The following is a 25,781-nucleotide window of genomic DNA, read 5'->3' as shown; positions in this document are numbered from 1 at the left end:
TATCAACAACCTCAGATATGCAGATGACACAACCTTGATGGCAGAAAGTGAGGAGGAATTAAAGAACCTTTTAATGAGGGTGAAAGAGGAGAGCGCAAAATATGGTCTGAAGCTCAACATCAAAAAAACGAAGATCATGGCCACTGGGCCCATCTCCTCCTGGCAAATAGAAGGGGAAGAAATGGAGGCAGTGAGAGATTTTACTTTCTTGGGCTCCATGATCACTGCAGATGGTGACAGAAGTCACGAAATTAAAAGACGCCTGCTCCTTGGGAGAAAGGCGATGACAAACCTAGACAACGTCTTAAAAAGCAGAGACATCACCTTGCCAACAAAGGTCCGTATAGTTAAAGCCATGGTTTTCCCAGTAGTGATGCATGGAAGTGAGAGCTGGACCATCAAGAAGGCTGATCGCCGAAGAATTGATGCTTTTGAATTATGGTGCTGGAGGAGACTATTGAGAGTCCCATGGACTGCAAGAAGATCAAACGCATCCATTCTTAAGGAAATTAGCCCTGAGTGCTCACTGGAAGGACAGATCGTGAAGCTGAGGCTCCAATACTTTGGCCACCTCATGAGAAGAGAAGACTCCCTGGAAAAGACCCTGATGTTGGGAAAGATTGAGGGCACAAGGAGAAGGGGACGACAGAGGACGAGATGGTTGGACAGTGTTCTCGAAGCTACAAACATGAGTCTGACCAAACTGCGAGAGACAGTGGAAGACAGAAATGCCTGGCGTGCTCTGGTCCATGGGGTCACGAAGAGTCGGACACGACTAAACGACTAAACAACAACAACATTTTCTTGATATCTTTGTTGGCCACCCAACAAGTTCCACCAGGAAGAAGAGTAGGATAAAAATTCAGTAACAAATATAAAAGTTAAAAATTCAGTAACAAATATAAATGAAGAGCGGTTTGATCCTCCAGGACCATACCTGAGTGACAGGGTGGGCTGTAGACCTTTTGCTGTCCTGGTGGCAGGGATGCAACTCCACCTGCAAGGAGTGGAGCAAATCTCACAGTAGCCCAGGACTTCTCAAGAAGATGGTGCTGTTTGCAGACCTATATATGGAAGCTATGGGTGGAAGGCTCAGACAGAGGTAGCTCAGGCCTTCATGCCTTTGCTGGAGCCAAGGCTGAACAGAAAAAGGAACTGGGTGCTTGTTAAGACAAAGGAAAACAGAATATATGTGGGTTGATGGGGAGAAGACAGAAGCCATGTTTAAGCTTCCCTGGTGTGACAGGAGTAATCTCAGGTTGCTGCAATGCCCTTCTCACATTCCTCTTGCCATTCCATCTGTAGTTTAGTGTACTAAGTGTTTTGCAACCCAGCCAAAACCTACAGGTTACTTCCAGCTTTTGGCATGCTGACATTTCTCTTATCCACCTTATATTGGAACTTGCTAGCTGTGTATCCATTTAGCCTCCATGTGTCCCTTGCGCTTTTCAAATGCATGAACAGTCCACTCAGCTGCTTACAGCTCTGTGTTCCTTGTGCCTTGGTACTTTTCTAGATAAGGCATAAAACCTCAGCATTAAGCACGTTCTGTCCACCACAATTTCCCAATAATGTATAGCTTTAAAGTTTGTTTTTTTCAGTAAATATGTCACTTCATGCACTTATATATTGTTTGTGTTAATAACCGTCACTTAGCTGCAAAAGATCAATAATGTCCTTACATTGATATTATTAAAAAACAATAAATCATGCAAACAGCTCTGCTTATTACTTTCACTCTGAAGGCTTAATTTTTCTAGGAAATTCTGCCTCCTGATGTCTCTGTTGAGAAGAAAATGGAAAACCCAAACTGAGATATATTTTTAATAAAAAAATATTAGCAAGTTGCATGTAAAAGTCACAAGAGGACAGAAAGCGTTGGGGTTGTTGAGTGTATACACTATGGAAGCTCAGTCACACAGTTAATCTGAGCACAGAAAACAGCCATTTAACAGAGTTGTCTTTACTAGGCCAACACAAACACACACCGCTATACATCACGTACTATTTAGCGGTACAGTGGTACTTCAGTTTAAGAACAGCCCTGTTTATGAACTATTTGATATACGAACTCTGCAAAACCAGAAGTAGTGTTCCGGTTAGCGAACTTTAACTCGGTCTACAAACGGAAGCCGAACGGTGGAAGGGCACTGGTGGTGGGAGGCCTCATTAGGGAAAGCACATCTCAGTTTAAGAACAGACTTCTGGAATAGATTAAGTTCGTAAGCCGAGATAACACTGTATTACAAGTAGTTTTCTCTATCTGAGCCCAGATAAGGTTTTTTGCTTCAAAGTCCTTGCTGTTAAACACCACAGCCGAGTCCTGAGTTGAGTTGCTTGCAAAGGGTTCTCTGAGTTCTGAAGTCTGGCAATTTTCCAATTTCTTCCTCAGATGATCTCTTTAAAAAGTCTTCACTCAATTCCACAGTTCCGACAGCTAGCCTTCAACAGTTCCTGCAATCTCTTACCACAACCCACAAAGTATGCTGTAACCTGAGCCCTTTAATACACCGAGTTACTTGCTAAATATGCCCATTGACACAGATAAGAGAGCCACAAGATGCCTGCAGGTACATTGTGGCAGATGAAGTCTGGTTTTGCTGCTACAGGTGTACCATGGCATTTCTTCCCTCTCCATTCCTCCCAATGGTCATTCTTCCTCCAGTCACTGGTGTGGATACATGACCTGTCTGTCTCTCTCCAGGCTCTGTGATCATTTGCAAGGGATTCACATATGGCAGGGTTAATGTCACGAGCCTTCATATCATGTTTGCAAACATCTTTATAACACAGAGTTGGTGTGCCAGCTGGCCTGGTACTGGAAGCCATGTCCTTGGGGATCCTGCCATTTTCCATTCTGTGGACATGACCAAACCAGCATAGACGTAGCTGAGACAGGAGTGTGAACACGCTGGGAGAGTGTGGGCTTGGGAGAGTACATCTTTGTTTGAGGATCTGTCCTGGCATGTGATGCCCAAAATCTTCCTGACCCAGCACATATTTGTTGCTTTGCTTCTTGAGCTACCTTGTTACAATTCTTACTGAACCTGCTGATATAGATTTATCCTCATGTTGTGGTTCTTTATGTCTCAAGCTACATGGTATGGTGTATTAGATATTGAAGCAAGTCCTTGTGTAAAATGTGTTGCTGTAAATAAAACCCTTTATAGACCTCCCGGGATGGCTTGTCTAAGCTGAGAATTAAAATATTCTCTGATTCACGCCTGTAAAATGAAAAGCAGCCCCTGCTCTGATGTTAATTTGCGGTGTAAAACCCTAAATATAAATTGGCAGTTTCTCAGTGCTCTTTGAAATTCATATTCATCATCACATATAATTGTTGAGGTTGTTTTATGAGGCTATCACTTAAAAGAAACCATAAACCCAAAATAGAAGTCAAACTAGGCCATTTGTAACACTGTATTAAATACATTCCTCTTAATCCAGAGGAAACTTGGGTTTAGGAGCACATCAGTTTCTGCCCTGTAAGAGTTTTTCCATTCATTCGAGTGAAAGGTTTTGAGTTCACATGTGACAAATCATGGCGTTCGAGTCCCTCCATTGAAATTAATGGAATCCCTGTGCACTTCTGAGCTTTTGGGTTTGAACCTGAGCACATGATGAGTTCTGGGTTAGGTCAAGTGTTCAAGCTAAATGAATATATTTTCTTACAGTATTCTGGTTTATCTTTCTTTAGAGTCACCCTATTTTACTACTGAGCCGGAAAGCCGAATTTTGGCCGAAGTGGAGAAGACTGTGCATATCCAGTGCCAGGCAATGGGTAAGTGGGGAGGGAACAAGTGGTCTTTGTTTTTTCCTTGTTTACCTTTGAGCCTCTTTAGTAAACTTTCAATTTTCCATGATAAGAAGCAGGCTGCATCTGAGGAACATGATCTGAAAAGATGAATCATGCTTGTCTGCTGGGCAAATTGCCCCATCTGCTTTTTGTTTGGGCTTCAGTGCCTGACAGGATGCATTCAACAAATGTGGGCAGGTAAAAAGAATTAGCGTCCTGAGCTGAGTGAATTAATGTAAGTGAAACAGTGGCTTAGGGACCCATAAGCTGAGTTGCCGAGAAACAATCAATAATTGCAATAGTTAAAGCTCCTTGTTTCTTAAAATGATGGAGCTTTTACAATAGGAGGAAAATGTCAGCTGCAAAGTCTATTTTTGCGAGCAGTAGAGCAGGCGTCCTCAAACTTGGCCCTTCAGATGTTTTTTGCCTACAACTCCCATCATCCCTAGCTAACAGGACCAGTGGTCAGGGATGATGGGAATTGTAGTCTCAAAACATCTGGAGGGCTGAGGTTGAGGAAGCCTGCAGTAGAGAATTAACCCATATATACATGATACCTAACCCCCAGGAAGCTGGCAATGATCCATCCTTGTGCCTTGCTGCCCCATACCCTGTACATATCTCCATGTGTGGTGAGAATGTAAAAAAACCCAACCTTTCAGGAATTCAATATTCCAAGTAATTAATAAAATAACAGAATAACAATTGCAATTCAAACCAAAATTAACTTTATTAAATACATTTCAAGACAACAGTCTGGGCTTACATAATAAAGAATTAAAAAGCCATTTATTGCAAGTGACGAGCCTCAACATAACCAGACACTGGAAAGACCTTTTTGGCATCATGATAGGCAATTGGTACAATATAGTCTGAGAAACATCCTTCCTTGACAAATAACAAATAAATTATGGTTGACACACGGGCAGATCAAGAAGATGACATTACACCAGTGTGGTTGAATTTCATAACATATGTCATTATTCCAGAAAATGAGCAATCCCCCCATTAACATTTGGCTCAATCTATTTGATCTAAATTAAAATTCAAACCTAAATTACTGTTTTCTCTTTGAACCCCTCCCGCTTTCATCAGTATATCAACACTTTATATTGTTTCATTGTTAACATAAGAGGGGAAATACTTAATCTAAGCACAACCACAAGGGCTCCTGATTAGACATTTAACTATGTGGTGTTGAATGCTATCTTTTAACTGTTCTATCCTGTTTCCCCCATTGTTTTTGTTTAAACCAATTCACGAACCAAGAACTAATAATGAACCATATGTTGTTGATATTACTGCAAATTTATCATGCTATGACATGAGAAGACTTGGACTATTTATTTGTATCATTTATTATTCCTTGCTTATAAAACCCAATAAAAAGTTATCCCAATAAAGAGAGAGAAAACGTCGGCTGCAGAAACATTCAAGCGAAATTACACTTCTGTGGCAGCCGTCTTTCATTCAAATTTTAATTAGAAGGTGTTCAAACGCCACTAAAAACTTCAAAATATTTATCATTCCACCTAAAGAGATCAACAGTAGTTGTATAGAAGCAGGTTCATAGGATGCTTTTAAAAAAAATGTTAGTTGTCGGCATCCATCTGGGGCACTGTCGTCTAAACCACTGAGCCTCTTGGGCTTGCTGATCAGAAGGTCGGTGGTTCGAATCCCTACGATGGGGTGAGCTCCCATTGCTCGGTCCCAGCTCCTGCCAACCTAGCAGTTTGAAAGCACACCAGGCCCAGTAGATAAATAGGTACCGCTGCGGCGGGAAGGTAAATGGCATTTTTGTGTGCTTTGGTTTCCGTCATTGTGTTCCGTTGCACCAGAAGCGATTTAGTCCTGCTGGCCGCATGACCTGGAAAGCTCTCTGTGGACAAATGCCAGCTCTCTTGGCCTGAAAGCGAGATGAGCGCCGCAACCCCATAGTCTCCTGAGACTGGACTTAACAGTCTAGGGGTCCTTTATCTTTTTCTTTACCTTGAGAGACAATAGAGTTTGCCTCTGGGAGTGAAGTCAAACTGCCTGGGGGCACAAGCCTGGGCAGTGTGTATGAAGGTCCTGAGCGGCCCAGATGACAAGACTCCCCTCTTGGCCTCACTGGTGTGGTCCAAAAGAAAGCAGAGCAATATATTTAGCACCAGCTTGGCTGCAGGAGTTGCTGGAAGGTGCCATCCAACCCTCTTAGGGACTCCTGATTTGTGTAGGGTTTACTCCTTAGCCTTTCCTTCTCCCAAATATATTCTGCAAGGCAGCAGAGGTTTAGGATCTTAGTTGTCCTTCTCATAGATGGGTTATCTTCCCAGTTTGACAATTCCCATCTGCCCCTCACTTCCCTCTTCAGCACATGCAGAAACCTTGAATTTTTTAAATACATAAGTGTAATCTACTGATTAGACCAGGAGTCAAATCCAGAGAGATTGACTCTGCCACTGAGAACCCACCTGTCCTTGGAAACTTTTGTGCCTCTTCACACATTACATTTCATTTTATTCACTTATTTGGTTATAACATTTGTATAGCAGGTTAAGGCAGTTTGCAGTTGGGTGTATAGCTAAGATATTCCGCACACACACACGCCAAACAAGCATACAAACAACAGTCCATTTCCTTTCCTGGGATATTAATTAGTCTGAAGCTCAGCTATTGCCTCCCTCTTCACCCGCCTCATCTGTATTGGCCCCATAGATAGGGAAACCAAGTTGTAAATGTATGAGAAGTTTCCTAGTGCTGATTCCTTATGTACATCTGACCTAGAGTGTCAACCTTGATGGACAGCAGCTCTCAAAAGTCTCATGTGAGGTATTAGCAGCCCTACTTCCTAAGCTATTTTGATCTAGATCCTGATGTGCATCCTGCTGGGAGAACTTTAAGGAACTCTTATTAGATTCATCCTGAAAGAGCACACAAATGGACAGACTCAAAGAAAGTGAAAGGCAGAGAGCATTTTCTATTCTCCTCACTCAAGGCAACATTTATTGACCAATAATGTGCTGGTTGGCTTCATACTTTTGCAAAATATAGCACCTAATTCCTTCTGTCTTATTGATGATGTTCATTTCATATTTGCTACTGATACTTTATTTTATGGTCTTTGCTGTTTATGATCTTTTTAAACATCAATGTTTTATTCATATGCTGCTTTCCTACACGATTGTACCCAAAGCAGTTTACAACAAATCAAATTAACAGCAGCAATGGAAAAAAACAGAAGAACAATTACCAATATTCATATTGTCAGTACATAAATTAACAAAAAATCAACATATACAACATTGTGTAAAAATATAAGCAAACTAACTTAATTTAACAACTTAAAACTAAATGAGAGAGAGAATAAAGCCTAACAGAGATATAAAAATAGTAGAAAGATGTGGCCCTTAAAAGGCAGGGGTTGTGTTGGTGGTGTTTTCAACTGGACAGTCATTAGTCCAAACCCACAAGTTGGGGTCCATTTGAATAATGTCTTGTGAAATGGAGAATTTTTTGGCCCTGCAAAAGCAGGAGGAGTTCGTATGGGCAGGGCGCATTGCTGAGACATACCAGCAGTGCTGGATTTATGTATAAGCTAAACAAGCTATAGCTTAGGGCCCCACTCTCTTGGGGGCACCCAAAAAATAAAGGAAATAAACCACTGGATGTACCGGTACATTTCCAAAATATAAGATCAAAAACAAATAAAATAAAACCTACATACAGCAACAGTGTTGTGTGTTGTGTAGGCTTCTATGATGTAAGTAATGGGCCCTGCCTGCTAGCCTGCTATTCCCTAAAATATCACTGGTTTGCTCATTTCTGTGTATAGGGTGTCTACATTCTGCATGTGCAAATGGCTTTAGATACCTATTAGGTCCATAAATTACCATATATCATATATTCAACACAAAAAGCAGTGGCAATTTGTTGCTCACAAAGGACAGCTGGACATATAAAGGGCCCCATTACCTTCAGTAGCTTAGGGCCTCATCAAACCTAAATCCGGCCCTGCATACCAGTCTTAAGAACATAAAAATTCTGCTGGATCAGGCCAATGGCCCATCTAGTCCCTTATCCTTTTCTCGCAGCGGCCAACCCGATGCCCCAGTGGGAAATGTGCAAGCAGGATCTGAGCACAAAAGCTCTCTCCCCTCCTGTGGTTTCCAGCAACTGGTATTCAGAGACATTGCTGTCTCCAACTATGGAGGCCGAGCATAGCCATTGTGGCAAGTAGCCTTCAATAGCCCTCTCCTCCATGAATTGGTCCAATCTTCTTTTAAAGCCATTCAAGTTGATGACCATGACTACCTCCTGTGGAAACGAGTTCCATAGGTTAACACTGTGCTGCATGAAGAAGGACTTTCTTTTACCCACATTGGCTCCCAGTATGTTTCCAAGCACAATTCAAAGTGTTGGTGCTGACCTTGAAAGCCCTAAACGGCCTCGGTCCAGTAGACCTGAAGGAGCGTCTCCACCCCCATCGTTCTGCCCGGACACTGAGGTCCAGCGCTGAGGGCCTTCTGATGGTTCCCTCCCTGCGAGTGGCTCCCACCCTGTGGAATGCCCTCCTACCAGATGTCAAAGAGAGGAACAACTACCAGACTTTTAGAAGACATCTGAAGGCAGCCCTCTTTAGGGAAGCTTTAAATGTTTAACAGACCACTGTATTTTAATACTTTGTTGGAAGCCGCCCAGAGTGGCTGGGGAAACCCAGCCAAATGGGTGGGGTATAAATAAATAAATAAATAAATAAATAAATAAATAAATAAATATTATACCTGTCCTAAATCTTCTAACATTCAGCTTAATTGGATTTCCCCAAGTTTCAATATTATAACAGGAGAAAACCTTTTCTCTATACCTTGAATAATTTTGTAATTTTCTACCATGTCACCCCTTTCTCGCCTTTTCACTAAACTATTCTCTTTGCTCGCTCAACAAACAAAGTGGTTTCTTCCATCCTCACCTATTCTGTGCCCTGTCCAGATGAGTGCTGCATTTCCAGATTTCTCACTACTAAAGCTAACAGCTGTCTGGCCACTGACTTCTTACCCTGTGTCTCAGAGAGGACATAAAATGAAGAGGGGGTGTGGGGGTGCCAGCTCAGGTGCTTGAATCACAGCCCTGGGACACATCCTGAAGTTGCTCCATGCCCTGGCCATAAACAGGCAGGACGTTTCAATTTGTCACAACTCCTATGGGATTCTTTGGCGCAAAAGCCATTTATTCCATCTTTGTGCACTGTGAGTGTGGGAGACACAGATTAAATTTGCTCGATACAAATAGATTAACTATAAATAAAATTAAAGCCTGCAAAAGACAGCTTTTTACTTCATTGTAAATGGAGTTTCCTTGGGAACAAAGTTCCATTTTCTATTCCTCAGAGGCTACTCAAGTTGCAAGCATTTAAAACACAATATATTTGTATATATAACACTAATTGGATTATATGCTGTCAGCAGTCAGTAGAGTTCAAATTAAAACTGCACAAATTTGCCTGTGAAGGAAGAAGAGCATACTTACCTGCTACAGAATCAGACCTTTGGTTCATAAAGCTCAGCATCGCCTCCCTTGACTCGCAGAGGGGCAGGACCTTTCCCCAGCCTTTGCCAGGAGATGCCAGGGGGCTAGCCTGGCCCCTTCTGCAAACATGGCTCTTCCCAGCATCATTAAATGTTTTTATAAAAAACAAAATCTGCTGACAGATGAGTTGGGGGCAAATTTTTAGATGATCAAAATGTTTTTATATGAACTATCAGATTGGTAAGGCTAAACTTGAAGCCCTGATAAATACATTAAAAAATGCATGACTTCAGATGGACCCCTGGAAAAGTCTTATTTCTCCAATTATATATTTTCTTTCTTTCTTTCTTCTAGGATTGCAATCTTTTTTTCCTCTTCAGTATGCTTTTTATTGGTTTTCTTACATGGTAAAAATTATACATTCCAAATAAGATACAGAAGAAACAAACGATTACCAAATAAACAAATATATATGAATCCTTAAATTCCTAAAGAATATATTTTCCTTCTATCCTGGTTAGCCATGATAAGGGACACATAATTTCTTTTAAAAAGAAAACCAGTTCTTTTCTTTTTCTTTTTTAAAAGCCAGCACAGTCATTTTGAAGCTCAGTGTGGCTCTTGACTGCAGCTGCCTCCTCTGGCAGATCCGTCTGCAAGTTCCTGCCGCGCTCTGATGTACCCCTCATAATTTCAGACGCCCCTTGTCTGTTGCACACCTGGTCTAACTAATGGACTCCTTCCATGGTGTCTGTCTTTCCAAAAAGATCTTTGAAAAAAGCACCTTCTCTCTAGTTCTGATGGTGTGACTCACACAGCGAAATCACTAGGATCTTTTAAGGCCTCCTGAAATATCGGAAGGAAAATATATAGATTGACTTCTCTATATTCCTTTAAGTACAGTGGGGTTTGGAGCTGATCTGTGGCTTAATTGGAGAAGACAACCTAAGCTTCAGTGAGCAGAGAATGTTGATATTCCTGTCAGGATTCAAAATGTTTAGCCCATTATGCTGTTATGGGGAATAATGCCCAATGCCAGATTTCATTCTATTGCGTTTTCTATAAAATATAATGGAAATGCTGTTACTTAAGCTTCAAACTATTTCCTGTGTCCTCTATTCTGAGTACGATTCCATTTTTGTATCATCTGTTTCCTCATTACTCAGTGATAATTTGTATTGGCCCAGGGGATTTGATGAGATGAATTACATTTCACTGAGAATTCTGACAATCAGACTGTACACAAATTCTGTAAATGGGCCTTTGGTATGAAATTAAAATTGTGTTTGTTTCACAGTGGTACACTGCATCTATTTTGTGTCAAACCACACACATTGCACACAAAATGTGATTCCTGTAGGCTATAAATAGCTTTATTATTCAAGCAAAATGGAAGTTTCAAATGCGATTTCAAGAACTGATTACATCCTTGTACAGAAATATAATTTCATGACCAGTCAACTACCCCCCCCCCTTTCTTGGAAAATAATGTATCTTTCATTCTCCTCAGAAGAATGAGTATATTAAAAAGAGTAGGTTTTTGTTATTATATTTGGTTACATAAAAGTATTTTCAGCAGATTTTGCCTTGAATTTTTTTAATTGCTGTATCTTTATTGCCTTACTAAACACGCACAATAGATCAAGCGATATTTACTTTGAACATGCTTTGAATGCTTGCTGTTAGAAACATTTAGAATCCTAGGTAATAAAATGTGTTTATCCTCATTCAGAAATCTCTGCGAAGTCAGATTTTTATGTACAGAGATCGAACATTCTCATAGCAATCTGTCTCACTCAGGAGACAATGGAAGAATATGTCATTGGGGGTGAGGTCAAATTATTGAAGCTTGCAGTGTCTGCTGTGGCTGTAGAAACCGATGCAGGAGAGACATGTTTTGTTCCAGCTGGGGCAGATGAAGGTGTCCTTTTGAGCTGATGGCATTTCTTCTCTTTGCCCTCTTCCCAGCAGTCATTCCTCCTCTGGTCACTGCTATGGATACGTGACCTGACTGCCTGTCTCTAGGCACTGCGGTTGTCTGCAAGGGATTCCCCAAAGGCAGGGCTGATGTTACTAGCCTTCACATAAAGCAATGCAAAGGCCATTTGTTAAGGACAAACACTGCAAATGTATATGAATTGGGGAATCCACTCTGGGTAGAGGCTTATCCCCAGTTCCTCTTGACCTACTGTCCCCACCCTCCACCCCGGGGGGTGGGGAGAGGAGAATTCACTCTTTAGCATTCAGTTGGACAAAACATCAATTGGAGTTTCCCCCAGATTGGCATTTGTTTGATCTATCACTAGAGAGGACAGGAGCAGGCCAAGGGCAAAACCACTTGGACCCATGACTAGAAAGTGCAAGTTAAGTGGAAAACTGCTCAAAGCTGTCCTTTCTAGGCATGGCACAAGTGGAAGTGTGAGTGAACCCTCAACGTTAACCTGAAAGTTTCTAGGATTATTTATTCTCCATTTCTCATGCCATTTTGAAGTCCTAATTCCTCTATTGAAGCAATCAGATTTCCTTTATATATCTTTGATTATGGTCCTCAGGCTCCATGACTTAACACAGAGCCATAGCTGGGGGTAGGGGGCTAGCCAGGTTTTTTGCCCAGGAAGTAGCCTCCAAAGGAACACCATTGAGGTTCCCAGCCTGTGTGTGTATATATGCAAATGTCTGTGTGCTAAATTGGGTCATTGACCCAGGTCAAATAAAGCCTAGTTTTGTCCCTGCTTAACACCATAGGCATACCTTATCCTCCCAAACCTTGCTTTGTTGGCTCTTCCTTGGTGAGCACTTACTATTCTTGGTTAGTGAGGTGAGAAAGAGTTTCCCTGGCCTGCTGGGAAACTTTGCTCACAGGCCTTTGCCTCACAACTGGACAGGAGTAACAACATGAGAATGGTGAACACCATGAGTAGCCCCTTCCCTCTGCAAATCCTCATTGCTCAGAATCACATGTCTTGGGTGGTCCAGGGTCTTTGAGAGTGGCCTTTTTGTGAGCCTTTGGGCTGTTGCATCAACTTCAGTAAAGGGATTTTGTCACTCATTGGGCTGCTAACCTCAGCCTCGGTTTATGCAATATGGGGATTGTTGAGATAATGTATTTGAAAGTGCTTAGAATGCTCCAAAACACTCCCTTCCTAAATACTTTTTCTCATTGAGTGCAATAGAATATACTTCCTAGAAAGGATGCATAAGATTCCTGCTTAAGTCTTACCAATTCACTGCCTTGTCTGCCTTTTGACCTTTTCAAGGCTCATTTGATGACACAATTAACCTATTTCCCAAACTGAATTATTTAATCTGAGGCTTTAAAAAATGGCATGCAATTTGATTACAGCAAATGAAGGCACACAGTCGCCATGGCATAAATCATTATGGGTAGTTAAGTATTTGCCTTCGTGTTTTTCAGTTGTATTTCCCCTCTTTTGACAGGCTAATACATGCTTTGTAGCAGTTGCTTTCTGAATAGTGTATTTGTATAAAACTCTGTAATGGGAAATGGGCAATTAGCAGGCGGCAATGCTTTGTGCCTGGGCACACATGAAGAGTTTTCTCTCTTTCCACTACATTTCAGGTGTCCCACTTCCTGTCCTGGTCTGGTACAAGGATGCTGTCCCCATCCACAAACTGCTGAATCCGCGTTACAAGGTTTTGCTCAATGGGAGTCTTCAGATCCAGGGACTGCAGCCTGACGATTCTGGAATCTTCCAGTGCTTTGCAAGGAATGATGCTGGGGAGATGCAGAGTCGTACCTTCCTGGATGTGACTAGTATGTCTGGACCTACGTGGGGGTTGGGCAGGGGAGGTAGAGGAAGGTTTCTGGGGCACAATGCATTCATCTTTCTAAGGCAGCCCAGTGGTACAGAGTAAAAAGAAAAGAAAAGGAAGTCAAGCTCACAGGGGAGGGGCTGTCAGGAGAAACCCCAGAGCAGTGCCTGGGGGAGGAGAGGGAAGATTCTTTCCTTGAGCAAGCAGAAAAAGCTTACAATGATTGAACAATTATGTTGTATTCCCCCTAAGGCTTTCTCCAAGCCTCCTGGTGGAACTACAACACATCCTAGGACAGCCTGTTCCAGCATGGTACCTTTCACAGATATAATAATAATAATAATAATAATAATAATAATAATAATAATAATAATTCATGCAGTGACTCAGCTGCCTGCAGGCTCTGCGCTGCCGGAAACAGCAGCGTGGGGCTTGGGTCCTCCCTCCGTCTCCACAGGGGATTCCTGTGACTTGGAAGAAACAATCTGAGCTCACATGACTAGGAATTTGGACCGTGGGACTGGTATTATTTTTGTTTTTAAAAGCTTAAACACAAAGGAACATTTCATGCAGCCCTTTTTCATATTAATAGTTCTGCTGAGAAAAAGTAAGCACAGTATAATGCATTAATGGTGTGTCACAAATGTGAATGAACCAGGAACTGCCAGGTTAATGCCTCCCTGTTCTATATTTTGTTTTTCTTTGTTTGTTCGTTTTTTGGGTTGGGGAGAAGTTACTTGTGTAGTGAAGGGTTCTGTGCACACCTCCTCTGGGATACAGCAGGCCATCACAGGGTACAATATATTTTAATTCTTTGATTCAGAATAATAATCTTAAAGTAGCAATTTAAGCACTGTGGCCACAGTATTAGATCAGACGCACAAGTAATCCTTCCCTGCTGCGTGTCCCTGAATAATGTGGTGCCCTCTGGAAGTTTTTGAACTCCAGTTCCATCAGCCTCTGATGGCCTGGTCAATGGTCAGAGGTGATACAAGGCAACATCTAGAGGGCACTTTAGTGATCATTGAGATACAGCAACAAGTGCACAACATATGCGTTATTCACACTTTTGTTATAGTTAAGGGCCATTTATTGTGGGAATGATGTGGTTGTCTTCCCACGTTAAGGCAGAGCAGTATTACAGTTATGCAGCCTTTGCAACGTTTAATAAGTAGGTTTAGAATAACATATGCCAGCACTAATCCTGAAGTCATGCCAGAGAGATGCTATTTTTAGTTGTTTATTCATTAATTCATTCCCATACATAATCTCCCCTCTCTTAAAGGATAGGGATGGCTTACAGTATTCTAATATTATTTCCCCCTTGTTATCATATGTTCCCTTTTCAACCCTCCTTACACTTCTCCCTTCCAAGTCTGTGCCATTTTTTGTTTTGTTTTCACAAACAACAACAAAAAATCCTAACAAGTGTCCACCTTCTTACTCACAGGAAGCTGCCTTACTGTATACCAAGCCAGACCCTTGGTCTATCTTGCAAATGCTGGAGATTGAGCCTGGGGCCTTCTGCTTGGGAAGCAATGGCCCTGCTCCTTTTGGTACCACTTGAATTCACAGTTCCATATTTGCCCCACCCATATGCAACCTGAACAAACACAAGCCTAAGCTTTTGTAGTTGATGTCAAATGAAGCCACCTTCACTTCTGTAATGGCATTGCCAAATCTGGTGGCCCCAGATGCTTTCAACTACAACCCCCATCAGCACCAGCCAGCACAGCTGTACTCCCATAAGTGTCCCTCCCCCCAGTGTTCATCTATGCTGTGATGGGTGCTGTCAGGGAACTGCCATCGGAAGGAAGGGAAGTGAAAGGGCTCACACAGGTTGGGAGAGACTCAGCAGCTGAAGAGGGAACCAGTAGGGGGAGAGGAGCTGGGCTGAGGGGAAGGGAGCTGGAGGGATGGCTCAGAGACACTTCCAGCGAAAACAGTGGGGAGGTTTCAGGACCTCCTGTAGGGACACCCACTCCTCGCCGGAAACTGTCACGCAGAGAGTCCAGAAGACGTGTTTCCGTTAAGGAGCTTTTATGTTGGAAGCGATTCCGAAAGCAACCACTGTCGGAATCTGCCAGCGACTGACGGAGCCATGTTTAAGGGGCTCCGTTACAGACAGAGGTTTGCAAACTTGACCAAACTCTGAGGGACTAGGATTTTACACACAAGCAGCTCATCGTCCCATCACAGCATTCCGACAGTCTTCGTGAGCAGCTTGTGCAGGAGAAGGCATCATGAGCAACCCAGCCGGAACCGGAGAAGCAGGAGCTGGAGCGGGTCCAAGCCTGGAAGAAAGGTACCGGGTGTTGGAGGTCCAGCTAGCGCTGCAGACGGCGAGGCTTGAGGAGAGGAGGGCTCAGGATGCAGACAAAAAGGGGAAAGACACCCAGCTCGTCAGAAAGGTACCAGGATTGGTGCAGAAGTTTGGGGGGGAGCCCAAAGACTATCATGGCTTTCGGACAGAGATGCAATATGCCCTCAATCTGCAGTTTGATGAATTCCCTGACGAGGAATCAAGAGTGGCTTTCGTGATTGGGCATCTTGAAAAGGGGGCGAGAGACTGGGTTAGACCCCTGATGGCAGCGAATAGTGACGTCCTAAAGGACACGATGAAGTTCTTTCGCGCCATGGATCTGATGTTTTCCAGCGATATTGAACAGGGAGTGGTCCGCAGACAGTTAATGGCTTGCAAACAGGGGAGCCGATCTGTCCGTGAGTACTGGACTGAATTCACCATGTTGATCCATAAATTGGGGTGGGATCTATCGGCGGAACCCATTCAAATGCTTTTTGAAGAAGGGCTTTCTTCGGCTGTGAAAGACGAACTTTCCCGGGCGCCCAGGGCGGAGTCTATGGACCAGCTGACCAAATCAGCGCTGACCATAGGAGCGCGCCAGGAGGCGAGAGCATTGGAGAGGCGGGAAGGGAAGGGGGAACGTTGGAAGGAGTTCCGCATTCCAGACATTCCAGAGCCAACTTTCCCGCCGGCAGAGCCGATGGAAATCGGAACAGCGCGCGCGCGCGCAGTTTCAAAGCCCAGTGAGGGGGGAAAGAAGGAGGGAAAAGGCGCCCGGAAATGCTATCTCTGCCAACAGCCAGGTCACTTTGCCAGAGTCTGCCCCCAGAGGAAGGAATGGCAAGGGATGGTAGGAGCTGTGGAGGGAAGAGAGGAAGAAATACCGAAGCAAGTAAAAGCCAACGCCTGGCTGCCACCGTCGGGGCACAGCAGTCAGGCCAAAGAGCAGTGAAAGTGCCCACGCCAGAACCTCCTAAACCCGCCCTAGTGATAGAAGTGGCGCTAGAGCTGCCAAACGGACACCCTCTAAAGATAAAGGCGCTGTTGGACTCAGGCAGCTCCTGCAATTTCATGAGCAAAGAGTTTGCAGCTGAACACCAGATACAGACGATCCCTTTAAGCAACCCCCTGCAGGTGACCACGATCGATGGCAGGGAGCTGTTGGGAGGAGAAGTCAGCTTGCAGACCGTCCCAATGATAATGAAGGTGGCAAGGCACACCGAACTGATAGCGTTTAATGTGGCCACCTTGGGAGGAGCTCCCATTATATTGGGGATGAGCTGGCTAGCGTTACATGATCCGCTGGTGGGCTGGCATCAGAGAGTGGTTTCTTTTGGTTCAGCACATTGCTTAGAACACTGCAAAGAGGGAAAGGGTTTGGCAGGGGCCCAAGCCACCCTAGCAGGGACTGAAGTAACGGAGAACGTGAAGGTACCACGACAATACGCAGATCTCCGCGACGTCTTCAGCGAAAGGGAAGCTGACCAATTACCCCCGCATAGACCCTTTGACTGTCAAATCAATTTACTCCCTGGGGCACAGCTCCCTGTAGGCAAGCTGTACGCCATGTCAGACAGAGAGATGCAGGAGCTAAGAGAGTTCATTGACAAGAACCTGAAGAGAGGGTTCATCAGAGAGTCCAGGGCGGTGGGGGGCAGCCCAGTGTTTTTTGTGGATAAAAAAAACACGAACAAGCCGAGGCTTGTGTGTGACTTCAGGGCCTTAAATGCAGTGTCAGAACCAGTGGCTTTCCCTATGCCCAGGATTGACGACATTTTGACAAGGGTCAGGAAGGGAAAGATTTTTACTAAACTGGACCTAAGGGGGGCGTACAACCTGATACGAATAAGGAAGGGGGATGAATGGAAAACCACCATGTTCACCCCTTTGGGGGCATTTGAATATTTAGTTATGCCCTTCGGCCTACAAGGAGGCTCCGCGTGCTTTCAATCGTTTATGAACCACGTCCTGGGGCCTTTGCTTTACAAGAATTGTGTGGCCTTCTTAGACGACGTGTTGGTGTATTCTGAGAATGAGGAGCAGCATGTGAGAGACGTCAGAGAAGTGTTGAGCAGGCTGCAAGCCAACCAGCTGTGGGTGAAACTGGAGAAGTGTCAGTTTCATACCAAGGAGGTGGAATTCCTGGGGTATCGCCTGTCAGACAAGGGATTGGCCATGGATCCCGGCAAGGTCCAGGCGGTGCTGGAATGGAAAACACCCAAAACAAGGAAGGATGTGCAGAGGTTCCTAGGATTTGGGAACTTCTATCGTAAGTTCATCCGAAACTTTGCCCACCTGACGGCGCCCATTACGGACTGTCTCAGCAGTAAGAAGAAGTTCGTTTGGACTGAGGAGGCGGAGCGAGCATTTGAGGAACTAAAAAGGGCCTTCGCCTCGGAACAACAACTCCTGCATGTGGATTTACAAAAACCGATGAGAGTGGAAACTGACGCATCAGACAGAGCGATTGGGGCGGTGCTTCTGCAGCCAGGGAAGGAGGAGTCAGAGTGGAGACCGTGTGCCTTTTTTTTGCGAAAGCTGAACAAATCCGAGAGGAACTACACGGTGTATGACCGAGAACTACTAGCCATTCATGAGGCGTTCCGGAGATGGAGGCACCTGCTAATTGGCGCACAACATAAGGTGCAAGTGTGCACTGACCACAAGAACCTAGAGTATTGGAGGACGGCACGAGTGCTCAACCAACGGCAAGTGAGATGGGCCCAGGAGTTCTCCAAATTTAACTTTGAGATTTGTTACGTGCCAGGCCCAGAGAACATTAGGGCGGACGCTCTCTCACGCAAACCTGAATATTTGGAGGAGGAGGGGGCACCCGAAGAGAGACATGTCATTCCAGAGGACCGCTGGGTGTGTGGGGCGGCATTGGTGGGACAAAGAGAACTGGTAGAGGAAACAGAGAATGATGAATACGCCCAGAATAAGCTCAGAGGTCTTAGGGGTGAGGGAGAGGAACCAGGGGGTTTCGAGGAAAGAAATGGAGCTTTGTATTACAAAGGGGCACTGTATATCCCTGAAGGAGACTTAAGGGGGAGGGTACTCAAGCAGTTGCACGACAGCCCCACGGCGGGGCATTTTGGACAACACAAAACCATGTGGTTGGTCACCAGGGAATTTTGGTGGCCTAAGGTGAGGGAAGATGTACGGGAGTATGTAAGAGGGTGTGAGCAATGCCAGCGAGCCAAAGGGGAGAGGCGGGCACCGGCGGGGCTATTAGAACCCTTACCAACCCCAGAACGACCTTGGGAGGCAGTGTCGATAGATTTTATGACTGATCTGCCGAAGTCCAAGGGGAAAACAGCCATCATGGTGGTGGTAGACCTACTAACAAAGATGTGCCACTTTGTAGCCTGCTCGCATGCAGTCACGGCGGAAGAGACAGCGAAGTTATTTGTAGAACACATTTTTAGGTTGCACGGAGTGCCATTGAGGGTGGTCTCAGACCGAGGAAAACAATTTACGTCCAGGTTCTGGAGGAAGCTCATGAGCTTACTGCAGGTGGAGGTCAACTTTTCGACTGCCCGGCACCCTGAAACCAACGGGCAGGCGGAAAGAGCAAACGGGGTCCTCCAGCAATACCTGAGGTGTTATGTCAATGACAGAGAGAATGACTGGGTAGAAAAGTTGGCGCTGGCGGAATTTGCCTACAACAATGCCGAGAATGTGTCCACAGGGATGAGCCCCTTCTTGGCTAATTATGGGTGTCATCCCAGGGCTTTCCCAGGGGGAGAAGGGGAGAGATGGGGTGTCCCGGCAGCCGAGCATTTTGTAGAAGAAATGGAAGCAATCCATCGTCAGCTCCAACTCAACTTAGAAAGGGCGAAGGAAGAATACAAGAGGCAGGCAGACAAGAACCGAAGGGAAGGTGAAACCATAAGGGTGGGAGATAGGGTGTGGCTGTCAACCCAAGGGTTGCCGTTCAAAGGAGGTTGTAAGAAATTAAGACCCAGGAGATTGGGTCCCTTTGAGGTCATTCAACAGGTCAACCCAGTGGCTTTCAGGCTCCGGTTACCCAACCACATGAAACTGCACCCAGTATTTCACAGGTCGTTACTGTCACCGTATGAGGGGGGACGAGAAGGGATGGCCACTCGGGGACCGGTCATAGAAGAAAGGGAATGCAGCAGCCATGTGGCAGAAATCCTCGACGCCAGATGGAAGGGGGATCAGGTGGAGTATTTGGTAGCGTGGGAAGGAGAACCGGAGTCAGAAAACACTTGGGTAATGGCAGAAGATATCAATGACGAGGTATTGATAGAAACGTTCCATCAAAGGTTCCCAAGGAAACCTCAGCCTGTGGAGAGGTTCCGGAGGGAATACTTTGGGACCACCGATGAGGAGGAGGAGTTGGAAGGATTCTCGGAATCGGAAGGGGAAGGGGAGATGGACTCTGAGGAGGAGGAGTACTTCGAGACCAGGAACCGCAACAGGTGGAGAGAAGTGTTCGGGACATCGGAAGATGAAGGAAGTTCATTCCGGGGTTTTGCCTCCTCACCGCCCGTAGAGGAGGGGGCGAGAGGGGATGAAGGGGGCCCTGGAGGGGAGGTGGATGTCAGGGAACTGCCATCGGAAGGAAGGGAAGTGAAAGGGCTCACACAGGTTGGGAGAGACTCAGCAGCTGAAGAGGGAACCAGTAGGGGGAGAGGAGCTGGGCTGAGGGGAAGGGAGCTGGAGGGATGGCTCAGAGACACTTCCAGCGAAAACAGTGGGGAGGTTTCAGGACCTCCTGTAGGGACACCCACTCCTCGCCGGAAACTGTCACGCAGAGAGTCCAGAAGACGTGTTTCCGTTAAGGAGCTTTTATGTTGGAAGCGATTCCGAAAGCAACCACTGTCGGAATCTGCCAGCGACTGACGGAGCCATGTTTAAGGGGCTCCGTTACAGACAGAGGTTTGCAAACTTGACCAAACTCTGAGGGACTAGGATTTTACACACAAGCAGCTCATCGTCCCATCACAGGTGCCATGGCCCCAAATATCTGAAGGGTGCCAAGCTGGGGAAGGCTGTTCTAGAATACGTTGAAGTTGATAAGGAAATGAGGCCAGGAGGTCAATTCCACACCCTGACTAACAAGTGGCAGCATCTAGAACAGGGGTTGGCAAGGTTTATCTTGCCTGGGCTGGATTGGTCCTGCAGAGATCCCTCTGGTGTCTTTGGCGTTGCTGACCCCTGATCTAGAATAATAATTCTGTTCTGCGTCGAAAATGTGAACTTGGTCATTGCCAAAATGGATGAGTACCTGGTGGTTGTCTGCTCTGGTGACCTCAACTTCACAAAAGATGGTTTGGTGGGGGAAAGTGGAGAGATTCTCGGCTGGAGTTTTATTTAGGCGTGATGGACGGATGCTTGGCTGCAGCATCTCCTTGCCTTGCTGATTGGCACTGAGCTAAGTCGTTAGATCTTTGCTAGGTTTACCTCTGAACACATATGGTACTCACATAAGGTCTGATATCTTTTCTGGGCAAAAGATAATGGGGGGGGCTGTTTGATCTTGCATTGGAGATAGAAAGAATGAGGAAATGGGGAGGGGGACAGAGATACCATAGATGAAAATCAAATGGAGACTTTTTTTGGCTGACATTCAGCTCTGCAAACTCATATCAGGCTCAAGAAGCTTTTCACCTTATGTAATGGGGTTGACAGCAAATAGTTTTGTTTATTTCAATTTATCTATCCCCCCCCCCAGCTTCTTTTTTTCTTCTTCTTTTTACTTTACCACAAAGTCCTTTTGCTTCCCCTTGTATGGAAACTGCTTGGAATTCATTTTTCATTTATCCAACAGTCCACACTTGGGGAATTCCTAGGAGGTGAATAATGAAAAGCTACTGTCTCTTCTGAAAAAGTTTTCATGTTATTGTTGTCATTCCCCGGTCCATTACTAGCCTGATAAATATGGATACAAAATTCCACAAGTAGTTGCGAGATCTTTCAAAGAACTGATCCTTAGGAACAAAACAAAATTTGATTCCAGATATTGCACCAACGTTTTCACGACTGCCGACAGACACCACCGTTACCGAAGGGATGACAGCAGTTTTAAGATGTGATGTCTCAGGAGCACCAAAGCCTGCCATTGCATGGAAAAGAGGTAAAGCCTTATTATTCTGTTGGGAAATCACTCTAATTGCTGCTGCTCACCAAGAAGAATTAGCATAGCATTAGCGTTTTCATGCACTGCAAATCAGAGAATTGAAGCTGTTCTCACATGGTGTTTTTCAGGCAACCAGGTTTTGGCCAGCGGCTCCATTCAGATCCCCAGGTTCCTTCTCCTCGAATCCGGAGGGCTTCAGATCGCCCCAGTCTTTGCTCGGGATGCTGGTGACTATACCTGCTGTGCAGTCAACTCTGAAGGATTCCTAAATGCTTCCGCTGCTCTCACCGTGTGGAGTAAGGACCATGTTTGTTTTAGAGTTTAATATTAATCAAGGCTTAATCAGTTCTCATTGTGCCCTCAGGAAACCAATTACAACATTTCCATTTCATGGTGTGTATGTGTGGAAGGGAGGGGGTGAATAATTTAATAGAAATTATGTTTGTGGATTTTAGAGCTGATTTGGAGAGATCTACAAGGGAGAGTGTTCATTTGACAACTTTGCATTTCAAAACAGACATTAAGTTTCACCAAAGCCATCCTAATATACACAGCTGGAGATATCTGCAGATTATTTCAGTAATTCATGCACTACGAGGCATGGCTGCTACCTGTACATTCTCATTGTGTCATCCTGATAACGTGCAACTGATACACATATCACAATGTGGTTGTAGGAGAAGCTAATAATCTCCACTGGAAGTTCCCTTCTGAACAGGCTGCACTGTATAGTATGCGCAGGTTGCCAGTTCATTTTAATGTCCTGCTTAAACCTTTTAAATTTGATTTAATTGCATCACACACTGTATGCACAGCAACGAGAATGAAACTGTTATATAACCCAAGGGGTAGAACAGAAAAATCCAGCACTCTCAGACATGGTGCTTAATGGTGTCTGATGTTCACACTTACCGTTTGACTCTTGTTCCTTGTACAGAAATCTTTTCTGGCATTATGGTGTATTATTGCTTCTGGAAAATGGGACTTTGCTCCCATTTTCCATTTATCTTCCTTTCTTGCACCTGGATTCAGCTGATGTGATCTGCGGCTTTTCCCTTTATATGTTGAGGCATTAGGGAGAACTTTTTGTGCCTTAATTACTCGCTGCAGTGACCTCCATTTCCCGGGCATATTTGAATGACGGGGATTTAACAACATTTGGGTAAATGTCATCTCTTATGTGTGTAGAATATTATGGAAAAGTTTGTGTCTTTGGAGCCACTTGATCTGATTCTTCCCGTCTTTCTCCTCATATCCGCAACCAGCTTTGCGTGTGTTGCTTGGGTGCTGTCCAGCCTTTCCACGTATTTTGAAGCTTTTGAAGGCTATACAAATGAGCCAACACACACCGCTCTATGGTTTAACATGAAACAATCGCAGGGCTGATTAACAATGTAGCGTTTACTCTTTTATGGCCTCCAGTCAAAAAGAGACGGAGTCTAAGAAAATAATGTAGGTCTCCCTAGTGGGATTTTTGATCTTGGAAGCCTCCATGCCTTCCCATGTGAAACTCCTTTTTCAATCTCCCTGCCTCCTTTTAAAACAAGGTTTGGAAGTGAACTGAAGCAATCTGAGCTCTTGCCTCCAGCCCAGCCCTCCTCTTCCTCATTTTGGAGAACTAGAGTATCCTAAAGGGCACACTCTCTGGCCTGAAGATCAGCATTTCTCCTGCGTCCCATGACCTCCCACCTGATGTGCTCCTTGCACCATTAGACTGGTGAGCTAGAGAGAGAGGAACAGAGTGAGAGTCAAAGCTCTGGTGCTGTGGCATCAGGTCCAGTGCGCTCCTGCGTGCCGGTCTCTGGCTCAGCAGACCCTTGATCACCTGCATCTAGCTCAGAGATCCTTAGGAGGCAACACTGTAGCCTCCGGCTCAGTGTCCTGGTCATGACTGGATCCTGAGATCATAAACGAGGCTACAGGATCCTGAGATCATAAACGAGGCTGTTACTGACGAACCAAAACAGCAAAGCCCCCTTGGCTGTGCAGAACAAGCTTCTGCCAAAGAATGCAATATTTTCCTATATTAATCCCAGCTTCTGAACTGACTGGTTGGCCAAATGCCTCTTTATTTGCTGGTAAACCTAAGCACCGCCTGTGCTGTTCTGGTCCCAAACAGGAGTCTCACTGGGCCCAGCAAGGCAGGTCAGTTGTTGCAGCATCATGATGAGGTCCGAGTGGGCAATTTAGGAGGACTAGAGGTGAAATAAGGGCTTTTGAGCCTCTGCCTCCAGTTCAGTTCTGCTGGGCTCCACTCCACTTGGACAACTTGAAGGGAGTCTGACTTGGGGGGGGGGGCACTTCTTTGATCCACCGCCTCTTCCTGTGTAGAACCAAACAGAGAAAATGTTCCGGAAGGCCTGTAAATGCCATCTTTGTAGCGAAGATAACTTTAGGACTTATTGTTATTTGCTGCAAGAATGAGCTTGTATATGTTTCTCTGCTTTGAAGCTTCAGTTTTGCTTCAGGAGAGGCTTCTCATGCTGCCTGCCTGTGAGCTATTCCCTTTTCTGGGAGATGGATACAAACTGGGGAGGGGTCTCTAAGCTAGGAGTGAGATGATTGGGCTATTGATGCCAGCCTATGTAGCTTGTATTAGCACTTTGTGGACAAGTCATGACAGTGTCCTGCTGTTTTGGCACCCAGGTCTGTAAAGGCAGCAGGGCGGCAAAACGGAACGTGTGACTTATCTCCTGGTTTCTCCTGACAGGAGATCGTGACAAGACACGTGAATACACCTTGCACCTTAGCAGCCTGCACAACAGCGGGGCAAGGCAGGAGCTGCGCGGGTTGTCACTAGAGGGAGATCAGAGCCTTGAAGAAACAAACAACCTGGAGGAACTGGTGGCCATATTTACACCATACATTTCAAGCACTAAGATGCCACTTTAAACAGTCATGGCTTCCGCCAAAAAATTATGTGAGCTGTAGTTGAAGGGTGCTGAGCAGTGCTTAGAAAGAAAAGATGCTGGTACTCACTGTGAAATTCTTACAGTAAGGGCCGCACTTTTAAAATTTGGGGGGGGGGGAGGTTGCAGTACTGCGTACCCTTGAGTATCCCCAGGGGCAAAAGCACTGGTGCCGAGAAGAAGAGGAGGTTAAGGGGTGATATGATAGCCAGGTTCAAATATATAAAAGGATGTCACATAGAGGAGGGAGAAAGGTTGTTTTCTGCTGCTCCAGAGAAGCGGACACGGAGCAATGGATCCAAACTACAAGAAAGAAGATTCCACCTAAACATTAGGAAGAACTTCCTGACAGTAAGAGCTGTTCGACAGTGGAATTTGCTGCCAAGGAGTGTGGTGGAGTCTCCTTCTTTGGAGGTCTTTAAGCAGAGGCTTGACAACCATATGTCAGGAGTGCTCTGGTGGTGTTTCCTGCTTGGCAGGGGGTTGGACTCGATGGCCCTTGTGGTCTCTTCCAACTCTATGATTCTATGATTCTCTGTCGGCTGTGTTGTAAGTCTACACCTTGCTTTAATAAAGCACTAGAACTGGCCATTCTGACATTTTTGACATCTGTCTTTGGTATCCCTGCACCAAACCACCCACACAGGCTCTCCTTTGGGCCTGCAAATCAGAACCTTCCAAATTGTGAGGCATTGCATGAGGCACTCTGTTCATCAGATCCAGGAGCAGGCTTTAGTTTGATATGGGCCCCAGTGTTGTCAGTGGTGGAGCTTCATGCTTCAGCACCGGGGGCATGGCTGGTGTGCATCCTGGGAGCATGGTGTGCATCCCAGGGGCATAACGCACTGCCCTCAGGGGTGTGGTGCATGTCCCGGGGGCATGGTGCGCCACCCTCAGGATAGTGGCGCACATCCTGGAGGCGTGGCACCTAGCGTGGGGCCGGGCAGCCATGATGGCACCCCACCAGGATTGTGGTGCCGGGGGCGGTGTACTCCCCCTGCCCCCCTCTTCCTCCACCAGTGAGTGTTGCAGGATCCGATTTAACAACCTCCTGTTTGCCAGCCTCAAAGCCAGGAGCCTGGTCCATTTCTTCAGCCAGTGTCCTCGTAACCTCTTATTCTGTGCCCTGATCACTGCTGAATGCTGACACCACAGCACACATAGTCACTATTGCTCTTTAAGCCACAGAATGCACAGCTGCTACCTGAACGACTGATGCAAGCCAATAGTCTGGTCCAGCTAACTCTTCAACTTCGAGCTTAGCTGATGTTCCACAAACTGCATGTTGCACTTCTATCTTGCAAAGCATCCTCAAGGGATGCAGTTTGCATAGGAGAAAAGATGCTTCCCCTGTCAGTCATTTCTCCTCTGAAACTTCTT

General features: G+C 45.3%; 1 protein-coding gene across 7 annotated transcripts in view; it reads left to right on the top strand.

Moving 5' to 3' along the window:
* The window catches only part of SDK1 (sidekick cell adhesion molecule 1), a 566,813-nt gene that overhangs the window by 327,533 nt on the left and 213,499 nt on the right, over positions 1-25,781 (top strand). For all 7 annotated transcript variants that reach the window (XM_080980906.1, XM_080980905.1, XM_080980909.1 and 4 more), the window contains exons 9-12: positions 3,698-3,781; positions 12,885-13,079; positions 21,373-21,489; positions 21,621-21,788. In XM_080980906.1, coding sequence (XP_080837032.1) covers positions 3,698-3,781; positions 12,885-13,079; positions 21,373-21,489; positions 21,621-21,788 — 564 coding nt within the window. The remainder of the gene's footprint in view (positions 1-3,697; positions 3,782-12,884; positions 13,080-21,372; positions 21,490-21,620; positions 21,789-25,781) is intronic.

Source organism: Podarcis pityusensis, assembly GCF_964106645.2.
Source record: "Podarcis pityusensis genome assembly, chromosome: 14".
NCBI classification, from domain to species: domain Eukaryota; kingdom Metazoa; phylum Chordata; class Lepidosauria; order Squamata; family Lacertidae; genus Podarcis; species Podarcis pityusensis.
The sequence above is the reverse complement of the archived record's forward strand: the minus strand, read 5'-3'. Positions and strand labels throughout refer to the sequence as shown.